Source organism: Leopardus geoffroyi, chromosome B1 (assembly GCF_018350155.1).
Source record: "Leopardus geoffroyi isolate Oge1 chromosome B1, O.geoffroyi_Oge1_pat1.0, whole genome shotgun sequence".
Classification (NCBI taxonomy): Eukaryota; Metazoa; Chordata; class Mammalia; order Carnivora; family Felidae; genus Leopardus; species Leopardus geoffroyi.
Window position 1 is genome coordinate 159,953,008 of NC_059327.1, and position 15,900 is coordinate 159,968,907.

The window sequence follows — 15,900 nt, forward strand, 5'->3', positions numbered from 1 at the left end:
ACAACAGTGCTATATGGTAGGTAGTATTAGCTCAGTTGGACAGATAAGAGAACCAAGGCACAGAAAGGTTAAGAAACTGGCCCAAGGCCACAACTAGGAAGTAACTAGAATTTGAACCATGGCAGTCTGAGTCACAATCCAGACTCCTGACTACCTTGTTGTCTTGAGAGAGAGAGAGAGAGAAAGAGAGAGAGAGAGGGAGGGAGAGGAGAACCAACTTGGAGAGGGAGGGGAGGACTGAAAATTCAATTTACATTGTATTTCTTGCCAGGGGGGTGGGGTGGGGTGTGGGAAACCATACATTACACCACAGTCATCCTGGCTATGTTCAATCTTTTCTTGAGATTCACCTTATATGAAAGAACTGAAATGAAATCAGGTGAGGGGCAGGAAGAAAGAAAGGGCACCTGATTCTTTCTGTGATTGAGGTCAATTCAGACTTGTGATGGAAGGTTCACCTGCCCCCTTGGGCAGCTTTTCTCCATTGCCTCTCTTCTGCCCTCCTCAGATGAGCAAATGGTAGATGCAACCCTGAAATGAATGGGTGTGAGGTGAGTCACCTCAGAGCAGGGCCTCTGGCTTCCTTTTCCTGCCATGGGGCCACCACCTTCTTCCTCCCTGAGGCTGCCACAGCTCTGCTTGCCCCACCCCCACCCCCCCAACAGCCTTCCTGTGTAGATGCACAAAGCATCTGAGACCCCAGAGCTCAGAGGGAGATAAAATTTAGCAAGTTCAGGGGAAGAGTCTTCCTCGGGGTGTCTGCCCTCTGTCACTCCTTCCTTGGTTGGGTCTCATTTTCCAACTTCCCATCCTTTCCACCCAAACTCTTTCCCAGCTCACCCCACCCCCGTGTGCACTGGTTGGTAAGAATGGTTTCTTCTTTAATCTTCTCAAACAACACTTATACTTTGAAAAGTGTCTTCTGGAGATATAATGCCGAATGGTGAACTTCCAGGTGTATATAAAATTATTTTTATTTCTGGAAGGTTTTGCAGGGACTCTTTAAATAACTCCATGAAGGCCAGGGTCTACTGGGCTTACATATAAGCTGTGTCTGGTATCAGCACATCCCCTATTTCTATTCTTTATCTGTATTGCCCCTTTCCACAGGGAAAGATCACCAAAGCCAAAATAATATTTATTTCTCATGCCTGATCCCTCACCCCTAACACCACCCACCTCCAGAATTGGAATCATATTCTTCAATTTCATAGAACAAGTACTACTTTAGTAGAAGACAAAGAAGCATGAGATGCTTCTGTGAGATAGTTAACTAAAGCTGATTCACATTGCTAATACTTTGGCAGGGGCAAGAGGGACTAGAAGTTTGAACCATTCTCTGAGGGCTCTGATGACCTCTGTATAACTGTCCCATCCTAGGACAATGTTCTCTGCTATGGGGAGATACCTGTAGGAATGGGGAGTGAGGTGAATGGTGCTCTGATGTTTAACTTTTTAAGTTGCATTTGCTGGGATCCTAGGATCGGTTTTTCTCATGACAGTAAAGAGATATCTCCTACATTTAAATTAGATAAACCTTACAGAATCCTAACCCCTGTGCCTCTATTATTTTTAAGTCAGTGTGAGAAGGGGCTGGGAAAGCTCTTCTATCAGTCCCGTGGGAGGTCGGGAAGATCTGCCATTTTCTATTATCACTGATTCAAGCTAGTGTAGTTGGCGTTGGTTCTTAGAGAGGTTTCCAGTATTTTTTATCTCCTCTTAATGCCCTGGGACTGTTCCCAGAACTCAGTGGTTTTAGTTGTTGGCCATTTTATCAGTGGAATAAAAACCTCTAAAGGTCTCCCCGTGAAAAGAAGAAAATGTTAGTTACTAGAGAAAAGGACAGGAACAATATTATTTTGCCTCAACCCCTCCCAATCACAGTGTCTAATTATCATCTCTTCACTCAGAGTAAATAAATCTCCATCAATGGGGTGAGGTAATGAGGGCATTCATTTATAAGCCAGTGAGGGATGAATGTCTTTCCCAGGGGATGACTGAAACAAGGAAGAGAAGGATAAAGCCAGGTGGAAAATTAGTATTGATGCGAGTGAGATGTGATAAGGTTCAGCTCTTAAGGGGAAAAGAAGCAAGCAAGGTGTTTAGTGGTTTTTGTTGGAGAGCAGCTGGCTTGCTAAATTATAATAAACATACTTGATTTAAAATATAAAATCTTTAGAAAAGCGTTGAGCTTTTCTGAAACCTCGTCCCATCCCCCAACACTAGGGTTCACTTTGTTAGGCATTTGGATGCCAACTCTACAATTGACAAATGTGGTCCTTGCTGAAGTTATTTTTGGTAACTGTACATTAATATTCATTACTAGTAGAAAGGTATGGGTGGCTCTTCTGAATAAGGCCAGCTCAATCATTTTGTCTTAAATGAATCCTGATAGAAAATGAAACTTTCCTCCTCCAAGTTTTAATTAGTCAGTCTTGAAAACGTGGCCATTTATTCAGCCCTAGTAACTGGAAATCCTATTGAATCAGACCTTGTAGCCTCCAAACCCCCACAGAGCTACCTCATTAGTGAAACTAGAGCCATGCTGCTCCCACATCAGATTCCAGAGTTAACTAAACACACGCAGATTACAGAAGAAAATGCACCTACCATTAGCAATAGAACTTTGGTTAAAGCCACCAAAGTTACATGAGTTCTCTTCTCCCTAAAGTTAGTGATCTCCAGGAACAGAAAATGGCCCCTGGAGAGCAACCTTCAAAGAGAAGTCTTCCCTACAGGTAGTCTGCTGCCCCTGGTTTTAGATTACTTTTCCCTGCTGCCACCCCACAGTACAAAGTATAAGACAACTGGTCTTGACAGCCTTGTAAGGCATTTTAGTATGTAAACTCTGTTGTACAGTTAGGGCAAGTTATAAGTATGGTCCCATGCTCTTCAGCCAGCTTAGCTTTAGTGCAGAGCCCTAAATGGTTCTGTGGCCCCACTCCCTCTAGCTCTACAGGCCTTGACACCTAGAAGCACTCCTTCCCCAGTGGTTCTCACCCTTTCTTCTGATCTTGGGCTTATGCTGAACTGCCTTTCAGTTCCCTAGATCTCTGCGGAGATGAGACCTTCCCCAGCATGACCCTAGAGCCCACCCTATTTGTCCTGAGGTTGAAAATGCATCTGGCCATACTAAGTCTGAGCCCTCTGGATATTTCTTACCATACCATCTCCATCAGCACAGCACAGGTCTGGTGTCCATCCTATAGCTGTGTTCTTTCTGCTTCTTTTCTGTGCCTTCATGTGCTTACCTCTAGAATAGGTGAATTTAAAAAACCCCAGAAAGGACAGTAAAGACCCTCTAAGCTTACCTCTCGAGTTGAACTGACTGGCACTGTTTTTAAGGAGCTTCCTCAAGTTCTCATAGCCAGTTGATCACTATAGAGCTTCCTATTGGTAGGACTCGGGACTACAGAGCCCCCAGTGGTCACCTACCCAAGCAACTTGCCTGTTTATACCAGCGTGACATGAAAATATCATCATTCTCAATGTATGCCATGATGTGTGAAAGGCTGGGAAACAGAAGAATAAAGCCTGGCGGTCTGACTTCCCACAGGGCCCTCTGATTCATCCTCTCCAATGAGGATCAGTACATGCTGCTTGTTTCCTCACTAGTTCCTCTTCAACATTGTTTTTTCAGAAATCCCAGTTTCCTCCTGGACAACCTGATCCATACCCTAGCCTATTCCCAACCCTTATCTCCTCTTATCTCCTTTTCTTCTCTTTGCAGAACCCTCCACCCCTCAGTAGCATAATAAAAGGCAGCCCCACAACATAAAAAAGTGTTTTAGGGGCACCTGGGTGGTTCAGTCGGTTAAACGTCCGACTTTGGCTTAGGTCATGATCTCACGGTTTGTGAGTTTGAGCCCCGCATCGGGCTCTGTGCTGATAGCTCAGAGCCTGGAGCTTGCTTCAGATTCTGTGTCTCCCTCTCTGTCTGTCTCTCCCCTACTCACACTCTGTCTCTGTCTCTCAAAAAATAAACATTAAAAAAATTTATTTAAGTGTTTTAGCCCTCATAGGGTATCATGTCTAGAAGCATCCAATCTGGGGCCTTCCCTAAATCCATGGTCTCTTGTGTGAGATGAGAATATCTGGGTCACACAGAGCTAGAAGATTCTGAGTAAGCTGGGAGGGCCCGCTCTACTCTCACTGCTCAGCAGCCCTGCAGCAGGAAAGTTTGGGCTAATCTATTCCATGGATCCCCAAGAAGTGCCCTGAGGTTGCCCAGTACTCTGCTTTCCATTCATTTTATTTAACCAGTACTTACTAAGTACCTCTAATGACCAGGGTCCTTGATGAGATCACCACACATGGCTGAGATATAGTGGCTATAGAGATTTATCTGGGGCATCAAGGAGATGCTTCAATTTCTTTCTTTCATTCAAGAAACACTAATCTCTGTTAAGCCCTTGTGCTAAGGGCCTAAGTATGCAATCAATGATGATACGATGAATACAGTCTCTGCTTTCATGGATCTTCTAGAAGGAAATGTAGACTGCAAACAAGTGAATAAACATAGTAATTCCAGATATTAAAAATTCTGTTAAGGTAACAAAGTATTAAAATAGAGAATAAGGAGATGAGTGGAGAACCCATTTTAGATCAGGTGGTTAGGGAAGCCTTTGTCGAGCAGGTTCTATTTAAATAGAGACCTGAGGAGAGGGAGATCATCAGGTAAGCATGAAGATAGAACATGCTAAGCATAGGAAATAGCATGTGCAAAGGTCCCAAAGCAGGGAAGACAAGTATCACAATGAGAAAAACCATTGCCATGGACACATTCCTTGCTCCTCCTTTCCAGCTAGACCACAGAGGCTACCTTGTAGAAAGGGAAGGGATGTTTTTCACTTGTTTAGTATGTGACAAGTAATTTTATACATTTCCCTCCTCCAGAAATGGTTTAAGCAGCGCCTGGCTCAGTGGCGGCGGTCGGAAGGCCTACCCTCAGAGTGCAGATCCGTGACAGACTAAGGAGATGGTGGGCACCAGCAGCTTCCCTCCATGAAGACCATCCGCTGTTTCTCTCCTCAGCTTAACCAAGCTTTTTTGGTTTTTCAGTGTAGTGCTGTGTGTTCCATTGTTAGCTGTCCTGCTATTTAACACAATGTTGTATTTTTTAAATGTACATAACTAGAAAAGAAAATAACAATAGGAAGCTATATGTAGCTTCTGTGTAAGGAAGTGTCTTGGCTGGAAAGTGGTGGGGCTTGCATTTCCCTTTGGGTCTTGATGATAGATGGTGTGAAAATCATCTGGTTTGCTTCCGACCATCACCTCCCAGTACCAATTTATTTTTGCCATCCATTTCAGAGTAGGCAAGGTCTCTGTTGAAAAGATAACATGACCAAGGAGGGGGAGCATTTCCTTCCAATTCTACTTTCCTAAGTGGTTTTCCTTATGTTGCATTTAATACATTGAAATTAAGTGAGAATACAGAGGGAGATTTGAGTCATTTGGATTTCATAAAGCACTTCCTTGGATTATAGCTGCATTAACTTGGAAAGAACCCAGTTAGGCTGGAAGACAGAAACTCTACCTGGCAGAAGATCAAGTAAGAAAAAAATCCACAAAAGTCTTGAATTTACCTTATTTAAATGCATTTGTTAAATGTATTTTACTAAACAAAATGAACTGCTTTTTGTCTCTGAAATGATATTCTAAATAAAAGCCTTTTTGTTGAAAATGCATTGAGTCCTCTCCAGATTTTTAACCAAATAAGCATATCAAAGAGAAACAGAATAGCTCCAACACAGGAGCAGACTGACAAAAGAGCTGTCATTTTCTAAGTCCTTGCTACTCAAAGTGTGGTCCAGGCCTGGCATCATCAGCATTAGCTGCAAGCTTCTGAGAAATGCAGAATCTCAGACTTCAATCCAGACCTACTGAATCTGGACCCGCATTTTTAACAAGGTCCCCAAGTGGTGTATATGCACACGTGAGGGTGAGCAGCACATTCTCTCACAGACCCTACAGGCAATTTGTGTCCATTTTCTATTACAGCACATTAAATACCTAAATAGTCTATCAGTTAAGAGTGTATTTGATTACATGGACCAGTAACTCAATTACGATGTATTAACCAAATAGGCTTTTTTATTTAATTAATTACATGATTGTTTTTATATGGGACAGCAGCAGGTAAGTGACTCCCTGATGTTGTCAAGGACCTATGGTCATTCTTTCTTCCTACTTTGTCATCTTTAACATGTAGCTTTTGTGTTCATGGATACCAGGTGGATGGTTGGCCATTGAGTCTGCATTTCAAACAAAAAAAAGAGGGGGAGGGGCAAATGCCAGCTAAGTCTCTGCCCTTTACAAAAGGTTTCTTGGAGGCCCCCACTTAGCAACTTTCACCTACATCTCATTGGCCAGAATTGAGTCACATGGCCATGCCTAACTGCAAGGGAGGCTAGGAAAGTGAACATTTTTAACTGGGCATATTGCTGCCTTGAACAAAACAGGGTTCTCTTGGTTAGAAAGAAGGAGAGGGTAGATATTGGAAAGACCACTAGCAGGGTCGGCCAACCCAACCTGGAGTGACAGTAGTCTACACTTCTGAACTCTTACCCACAATGCAGGCACAATTTTTTTCGATCTTTAAAATAAAGAGCCCAGAATAAGAAACACTAACAGTCATTCAATATACAAATGTTTACAAGATCCCATTAAACGTCCTTGGCAAGCTTCCTCTCCCTTTACCTTAAGACATTTCTTCTGTAAACAACACACAGCAACCCAGGGTCTGAAAGAATAGCCTCATCTGGCATGCTCCCCTGCAACCTAATTAGTGGTGCCCTCAGCATCTCTCAGCACCAGGGCTGGATGCTGACATCACTTTCTGGAAAGAATAAAAGGAGAAGGTGGAGATGAGGCAAGAATGTGTGCACATAATAAATACCTGCATAGAGAGAACTTTCTTTACTTTCACAGACAGTGGCTAACAGAGAGGAAAAAAATGACTCTGAGCAAAGCAGATGCAGAGCATAGTGATTTACCCATGTCAGGTCCCAAAAGAGACACTAAACCATGTCTAAGACCCACGTCAGAAGTCTTTCTAGCACACCAGAGACATGATTCAAGAACAATGCACCCAAGACAAGAGGTGTTAACCAGTTGGGCAGAGAGTACACCTTGGCACCAAGAAGCACCATTTGTGACAGAAGGATCACTTCCTGTGTTCACCAGGCCCAAGAGTCAAGAGTCCTTGAATGGCACATGCTGGGAGAAAATGAAATCTGTGTCCTTTTAACTAATTAACTAGTTTGTTTAAACAAGTGCCAAGTTTTTTATTTACTCATTTCTTGCATTTGAAGTACTCCTTAATGGTATCCTTGGCTTGAGAGTCTTTGCCGTAGTCCTGAGCTACCACACAACTGCAACCAACTGTTTTCTGGTTTTCCCTCTCCAACAGTTTTACAGAGGCCTACCCATTCCCTTAGTTTTGTGTTGTCATCAACCTTAATTAGGTGGATTTGGTGTTCAGCACAAAGGGCCTCCACCAACTTGACATACATTGGCTCATCACAGTTGGATGCAAGCACACCAGATGCGCTTGGTGCTTGTCTAAGGCTTCAGCAGCTTAGGAATTCCCTGTGCTAGGCCATCATAGATGAGGCCAGTCTTCAGCACTTCTGGTAAAGCAGTATCAACCTCTATTATACCACAGCTGCAATGCCTTCCTTGCCCCTGGTGGTGGGGAAGAGGTAGAGGTGAATCTTGAATGTACTAGAGCCTCTGCTTTGGAGGCTCAGCAGTGACAGGGAAAGTCAGTGCCCTTTTAAATACAGATTTGTTAATAATACTAACCTTCCTGAGTTTACTCTTTCAACTGTAATACAAGGATGGAAATACTCTGCTTCAAAAAAAGCATTTTGTAAATAGTAATAATAATTACTATTGCTATAAAGTGCTAACAAGAATGGGGCAAGGATCATTTTGATGCCTGAGAGAAGTCTTAATGAGAACCCAGACCTGTATGAGAACCCAGACCTCTATGTGTCCCCTGTATGGGAAAACCCAGGGCCACACACCAAAGTGATAACACCCACCCCAGACTGAGAAAAACTGCACAACCCCTCTTTCTTCACCTGGTGTCCCAGTTCTGCTATTGCATATAGTGTTGGCTGCTTAGACCAGTAATACTCCAAACACCTTTCTCTTTTGCCACCTTTCTCTGGCAAGGCTGTAGAGGCTGGAAAATTGAAATACTCATTTTTCTAACCTCACTTGGAGCTGTGGTGGTCATGTGATACCCTCTGGCCAGTGAGGCTTAGGATGAAGATTTGGGTGGGGTTGGGAAGGTGGGAAGCTTGTGGGAAGAGTTTTGCATTTCTTGGTAAAGAGCACAGGGGCAGCAGGCTCTGTTTTTCCTTGTTTGCCTTGAACCAATTTTATTTGTTAATTGTGGAAGTAGAGATAAGTAAAAAACAGAAACATATAATAAAACCAACAAAATCCATAAAATTTACCCATGATTCCTCTACCCAGAGGTAACCTCTTATTAACTTCAATATTATGGTATATTGAGGGGAGACATGTTTTTAATGTGGTTTTTAAAAAATTGTTTGTTTGTTTGTTTGTTTGTTTGTTTGTTTGTTTGTTTTGAGAGAGAGAGAGAAAAAAAGAGCACCAGTAGGGGAGGGGCAGAGAGACAGACAGACAGACAGACAGAGATGGAGAGAATCCCAAGCTGGCTCCTCACTCACAGCACAGAGCCTGACATGGGGTTCAGACTCACAAACCATGAGATCATGACCTGAGCCGAAACCAAGAGTTGTCTGTTAACTGACTGAGCCACCTCAGCGCCCCAAGTTTTTGATGTTTTATATCAGAAGTTCCCAGGGTCACCTCCTTGGATGTGATTAATTTCCTAGAATAGTCCACAGAACTCAGGAAAACAGTTTACTCACTAGATGTCCAGTCTGTTGTAAAGAATATATCTCAGGAACAGCCATATGGAGGATATAGAAGGTAGGGGTGCTGAGCTTCCATGACCATTCTGGGCACACTATACTTCCCAGCACCTCCACGTGGTCACCAATCCTGAAGCTCTGTGAATCCTGTACTTTTGGGATTTTATGGAGGCTTCACTATGTAGGCATGATTGATTAAATCATCAACCTTCAAGAAAGCTCCATTACACAAACGACCTTGCAATGGTGATCCTTTAGGGGATGAGGAAGGAGCTGCTTGAGCTGTGTTTTTGGCACACAGTGGACTGAAGAAACATTTGCTTCTATCTGCTCTCTTCTTCTTGAACCCCTTTACATTTGGGGAACTCCTCCTACTTCATATGGTCCTGGTAGACCAGTTACAGCACCACAGAATCCCCACTCTATTCAGAATCAGACATGTGACCCAGGTTGGCCAATCACAATGCCATACCCCGGTGCACACCGGGACCCAAACAAGGTATGGGCTCTTGACCTCATGTGGGCCAAAGTCCTTCACCAGAGTTTTCCCAATTGGATCTGGAGGGGTAGTTCTTTATTATGCTCTTGCATGGAGAGTTATGAGGATAGAGGTCTAGGGTTGCAAGCAGTCATCTACCCAACCATATGAGAAGGGCACTCTGTAGTGGAAGAGAATGAAACCAGGCAGAGATGGGAGTTTCAAAGAGAAGGCAAGAGGGAGATCAGGTCCTGAGGCCCTGGTTTCCCACTCTTCCCCTGGGCTACCCAGCCTTCCTGGCTCTGTAAACTAACGAATTCTCTTCTTGCAGTACATCTGTCATTTGCAGCAAAAAGAATCCTGACTAATGCCAGAGTGAAGAAAGGGAGAGAGGAGTGTATAGGAGAAGGAATATCAGCTACTAGAATAATCAAGAGTCCAGGAGAAACAGGAAATCAAAGTAAAAAACTAACCAGGAATATATAGGCCAATAAACCTTGAAAATAATTGGGCAGAGTACCAGATTATTCTCAACTGATGGGGACTTGAGAAAAAAATAGTTTTGCACATTAAAGGACAAGGTGACAAGTAGATAATTTATGGACATCAGAACATACCTTTTTTTTTTTTTTAATTTTTTTTTTCAACGTTTATTTATTTTTGGAACAGAGAGAGACAGAGCATGAACGGGGGAGGGGCAGAGAGAGGGAGACACAGAATCGGAAACAGGCTCCAGGCTCTGAGCCATCAGCCCAGAGCCCAACGCGGGGCTCGAACTCACGGACGGCGAGATCGTGACCTGGCTGAAGTCGGACGCTCAACCGACTGCGCCACCCAGGCGCCCCTAGAACATACCTTTTTGAACTAAGTGCAAATGTATATTAGACAGGAGTTTGTCACCTTAGTGGGGACAATTTGCTACTCTCTCTTAACCCTTGCCATCTCCACATAGAAATTTTGCTCCACATATTCCACTGTCCACTAAACGGTCATTTTAAAACCTGATACCAACTGTTCCAAATGTGTCCCTGTCCAAATTCAATGCCAAAGTAGCTAGTCATAACAATGGCAATAAGAAAAATAATTTGAAACTTCACATTCTTTTCCCATGATGGAAGTACTGAGAGGTAGTGAAGTGGACATAAGTCAGGCAAGGATCTGGGACATCAGCCACTGCTTATGTTGGCAAGGCAGCAGAATAAGATTTGGGGTTTTATGAAGCCTGGTGCTATGTTGTTGTGCTCTTCATAAACAATTATAGGCATGAAGAAGTATTGGTTTCTAGAGACCTTCTCCTTTCTCCTTCACCATCATTTGTATGCTTACAGATATTTAAGTGCTGCCACACTGGGGATGTGCTCCTATGAATATAATTTTCAGTGTGGGGGCACCTGGGTGGCTTAGTTGGTTAAGCATCCAACTCTTGATTTCAGCTCAGGTCATGGTCTCACAGTTCGTGGGTTCAAGCCCCATGTCGGGCTCTGTGCTGACAGCACAGAGCCTGCCTGCATGGGATTCTCTCTCTCTCCCTCTCTCTGCCCCCCATTCTCTCTCAAAATAAATAAATAAACTAAAAAAAATTTTTTTAAAGATTTCAGTGTAGCGGGGTACCTGGGTGGCTCAGTCGGTTGAGCATCTGACTTCGGCTCAGGGCTTAGGTCATAATCTCGCAGTTCATGGGTTTGAGCCCCGTGCCAGGCTCTGTGCTGACAGCTCAGAGCCTGGAGCAGCCTGCTTCAGATTCTGTGTCTCCCTCACTCTCTGCCCGTCTCTTGCCCATTCTCTGTCTGTCTCTGTCTCTCAACAATATACAAATGTTAAAAAAAATTTTTTTAATTTCATTGTGTCTTTTTATGAGTTTACCACCTTAACTTGGAAAAACATAAGAAACATTAGATTTGAATCTCAATTTATGTAACTCCTCCAACTACTTACATATAATGGCAAAATGACTCATAGTTCATATGACTCATTCTTAGAGTTCCAGATTAGCAATGCAGAAGGATTTTCTTATTCTTTCTTCCAGATGGAAGCTCCCTCTCCCCACTTGTTTCTTAAAAAGTTTTTACATGGGAATTTGGCCTTGTCTGGGAGTGAAGAAGGCAAATTTCTGGGGCTAGTGACCCTAAGGATAAGAATCCTCTGGAGCATAGGAACTACGATCCAGAAGCCTAGAATTTTTTTAGGATACAGACTGTATATTCATGTATGAGAAGGCAAGTGCACATGTATACTTGTGTGGCTAGAAGAGAGTGTGGAGATTTCTGTGTGTCCCCTTTGCCCTTCTCCCCTTCCAGTTTCATCTGAGGAGATGGCCGCCCAGCTATAGATGAACTTTTCTCACCTCTCTTACTGTTAGGTTTTTTTTAGCCATCCTCCAAGATGCCTCTAACAATTTCTGCCTCCTGGTATTCACTCCTTTGCATAGTCCCTTCCCACATTGTACCAGTGTTGGTCTGTGTGATGATGTGTCACTTCCGAGATTAGGTTAAAAGACACTGCAGCTTCTCTCTGTGTCTGTCTGTCTTTGGGATTATTTGCTCTGGGGGAAGCCAGCTGCCATGTGGAGCAGCCCTGTGGAGAGGCCCATATGGCAAGCAATTAAGGCCTCCTGACAACAGCAAGTGAGGACAGAGGTCTGCCAACAACTATGTGAGTGAGCTTGGAAGTGCATCCACCAGCCCCTTTCGAGCCTTCAGATAACAGCAGCCCTTAAAATATAACCACCCAGCTAAGCTGCCCCTGAAAACTATTTGTTGTTCTAATATGCTAATATTTTGGATCATTGGTTTTGCAGCAACAGATAACTAAAGCACTAGGTATGCCAAAAGAAGTGATGTGTGCTATTTCTGGTTAATGCCTCTAAAAATAATATGTGTGCCCTCTTGTTCTCTTCCCACTTCCCTGAACTAGAATGTCACTATGGTAGTGAGCTGTCTCAGATTGTGTAGGTGGCAGCAGCACCTTAGAGTTTGGAAGGCAACAAAACAAAAGGAGCCTGAGTCTCCATATTACTCAAAAATACCTGGTACAGCTGCATTAACAATCAACCTCCAATCTCAGTGGCTTAAAAGCAGTGTTTTATTTCTCACTCCCACAAATATGCTACAGCTCTGAGAAGTTTTTCAGGATGGCTGTCCTTCATATTAATAATGCTTCCATGCAAATTTCAGTGACAGGGAAAACATGGGCAAGTAAATGATTCTGGCACATCCCACACTTACATTTCACTGACCAAAGCAAGTTGCATGACACCATCTAACCCCAAGGGGGCAGAGAAGTACAATCCTCCCTTATTTCCAGAGAAAGGAGGCTGGGAATATTTTTTCAACAGAACTGATATCTACCAAAGCCCTCAACACCATCAATCACATCAGCCCTGGACTCCTATCCAGGAAGGAGCCTAATAGAGAAATAAACATTTGTTTGGTTAAGTTGCAGTGTTTGGGGATCTCTTATTGCAGAGCCTAGGCAATATCCTAAACATAAAAGCATATAGCTATTGAAGAATGGATCTAGGACCTGCCTACATATTAACTGGTTCTAAAGTTATTGACAAGGAAAATTAAGGCACACAAATGGGTAGCCCTATTTGCTCTTCCAGATCTACTGTCCATCCTTTTCTACCTTATTCTGTGGCCAAGGAGGGTGACATTCACCGACGGTCTCAGCCAAGCTCCTTTCCCTCTGACTATTGGTTGAGTTTAGCCAATGATAGTCACTAGTAGGAAGATCAGAGTATAAGAGTAGAGTAATGTCAGGGTATTTTTTCCCTATATATCCAGAGTCACAGTTTGACAGTGACTATGTTCTTCTAGCAAAGGCCACAGCTGCTGGCAGGAGGCTCTCTCCAAAGCTATCAATCTCTCCAGTTTCCAATAATGTCTCTCTCCCTTTGACCCACTTGACCCCTAGAAATAGTGTTATTAGCCTTAATGTTTCACTGCCCCTTGTTGGTTTCTCTTGATACTCTCACATCTTTGTAGAACCCTTTCATTAATCATCCGCAATAACTTCTGCCATCTTTTTCCTGCCAGTACCCCAACCAATACAATACACTTTTCCCTCAAATTATAGCTATTAGTCAAAACAGCCAATGACATAAGAAATGGACAGACATGAAAGTCTCAAAAGGATGATTATCTTTTGGATCAATGACATAATAGTCGAAGCAAACAGGCATTAGCACCCAAATCTTACAGTGCATGGGAAAGATAGCCCCTTTATCGACATCATCAACATAGTGAAAGCCAAGTGGCATCTTAAATATTTGTGACTATCCCAAATCATTCTAGCAAAAAGCTATGTGACATACTTATTCTAAAATTAAAGCTTATCCCCAAATATCTCCATTATTCATTTCAAATATCACTGACTTACCAACTTAATTCCTTAGCTGGAGTTCCATTGAGTTCAGCCAGGAAGCTCTGAATTAGAACATGGAATTTGCCAGGTTTCTGTTTCAACAAGATCCAGGGAGCCTCCAAAATCCCACAGGCCACAAAGAACACTGCTTGCAGCCCAACTTATTCCATGGTGAGAGAAGAAAATAAAGAGAGAGAGAGAGAGAGAGAGAGAGAAAGGGAGGGAAGGAGGGAGAGAGGAAGAGAAAGAGGGAGGGGGAAAAGGAAGGAAGGAAGAAAAGGAAGGAAGGAAGGAAGGAAGGAAGGGGGAGAGAGAGAGAGAAAGGAAAAGGCACAAAGAAAGAGGAAGAGAAGAAGGAAGGAAGAAATCTGCCTATCAATTTCATCATCAGCAAATAAGGAGCTTCCTCTTCCAAATTAAAAAACCAACCCTCCCCCCAAAAAAATCTTCTCATGTGCCCCATCTCAAGGGCACAAAGGTAGGGGACCTAGAAGAAAAAGTGGCTTTGCTTTCAAACACATCTACTTCCAATGGGGCATCTGCAGTGGCCAAAGGAGGAGCCAATAAGATTATGGAAGATGGTTTTTATTCAGAAAGAGATCTGGGATAGAAACTCCTCTATGATTGAACAACACAGTTGAGAAGAAAATGAAAAATATCAGATTCTTCATCCATTCATTAAATATTTTCCGGGGCGCCTGGGTGGCTCTGTCAGTTAAGCGACCAACTCTTCTTGATTTCGGCTTAAGTTCATGGGATGGAGCCCCATGTTGGGCTCTGTGCTGACAGCAAGGAGCCTACTTGGGATTCTCTTTCCCTCTCTCTCTCTGCCCCTCCCCCATTTGCATGTGCACATGTTCTCTCTCTCTCTAAAAATAAATAAATAAACTTAAAAAAACATTTTCCTATTCTAATCCAAAACAATGCCAACAAAATCATGTGTATTTGTTTAAATGCTTCTGGCTATAGGTGACTGAATATCCAGTTGAAAGTGGTTTATCAGGCTTTCTATTGTCTCGTATTAAAAAGGCAGGTGATTCCAGGTTTGCTTAATTCAATAGCTGAAGTTGGCTACAGCTCTAGGTTATCCTCTCTTGGATCTTTTCTCCATCACCTCATGGTCCCAAGACACTGATCTAGTTCCAGGCATCACGTCCCACATAATATCATCCAAACGCAAGAAGGAAAAGCCCTGGTTTTCTCCTTAGACAACTCTCATTTTACTTTATCAGAGAGGAAAGCCTTTTCCCAGAAGCCCCCTTTCCCCTCATTATCTAGAATTGGGCCACATGCTCCATGAACCCCATGCCTATAATTGGTGAAAACAGCACTTAGAACAGAATGACACATAGCAGGAGCTTATTAAATATTTGTTGAATGAATGAAAGGTGAACTGGATTACCATGGTTGCCTTAGACGAATTACAGTCCATCTCCTGGAATCCATTTTTGCAGCATACATTGTCACTTGATGGCTCAAGAAAAGTGTCATTTTCTTATCAAGGAAGAGGGAACGAATGACTCTTGGGCAGTAAGCCAATAGCGAATGCCACATTGGGCCATTTCTTCTTAAAGCAGAGAATAAGAGCAACCCAGGAAAGGGCTTATTATTTTCTAATGGTTACTTTGAAAAAAAAACAACTGTTTTTGGATTTAAACAAATCATTCATGCAAGGAGGTACCTCATTAGCAGAAAAGTTACCATATTCTAAAGGGAAATTGATTTTTTATTTTTTGCCCCACCTTAGGCCTCAATTCCTTCAGCATATTCTCTCTTGGCCCACCCAAACCCAGGCTAGGTTAGGTGTATTTCCTGTGTATTATCAAGTACTGCTTACCTCCTCATAGTACAGCACTTACCACACCGATTATACTTCCTGTTTATTTTTCACCCCTGCAGTAGCAGCTATGATAGGTACACCAAACTCTGTTTCCTTTCTTTTGCACCCAGCTACATTTCCCAACCTCCTTTGCAGTTGGGTGTGGTCACTGACTCAGTCTGGTGGAGGCAATGTGGGTAACGTGGTGTGAGCCACTTGCAGGCTTGGCCATAAAAATTAGCCATGTGATCTCCTAGTTCTTTCCTTCCCACCTGCTGGCCGAAGGGAGAGGGCTCTGTGGGCACAGAGGAATGTGAGAAAAG

At 43.1% G+C, this 15,900-nt stretch overlaps 1 protein-coding gene and 1 pseudogene across 5 annotated transcripts in view; one reads left to right on the forward strand and one right to left on the reverse strand.

Annotated features, from left to right (window-relative positions):
• HOPX (HOP homeobox) overlaps positions 1-5,690 on the forward strand; it is a 31,275-nt gene extending 25,585 nt beyond the window's left edge. For all 5 annotated transcript variants that reach the window (XM_045473941.1, XM_045473939.1, XM_045473944.1 and 2 more), the window contains exon 3: positions 4,897-5,690. In XM_045473941.1, coding sequence (XP_045329897.1) covers positions 4,897-4,974 — 78 coding nt within the window. In that variant the 3' untranslated portion in view covers positions 4,975-5,690. The remainder of the gene's footprint in view (positions 1-4,896) is intronic.
• Positions 5,691-6,173: 483 nt separating this feature from the next.
• LOC123596465 lies at positions 6,174-8,475 on the reverse strand (annotated as a pseudogene).
• Positions 8,476-15,900: the final 7,425 nt, after the last annotated feature.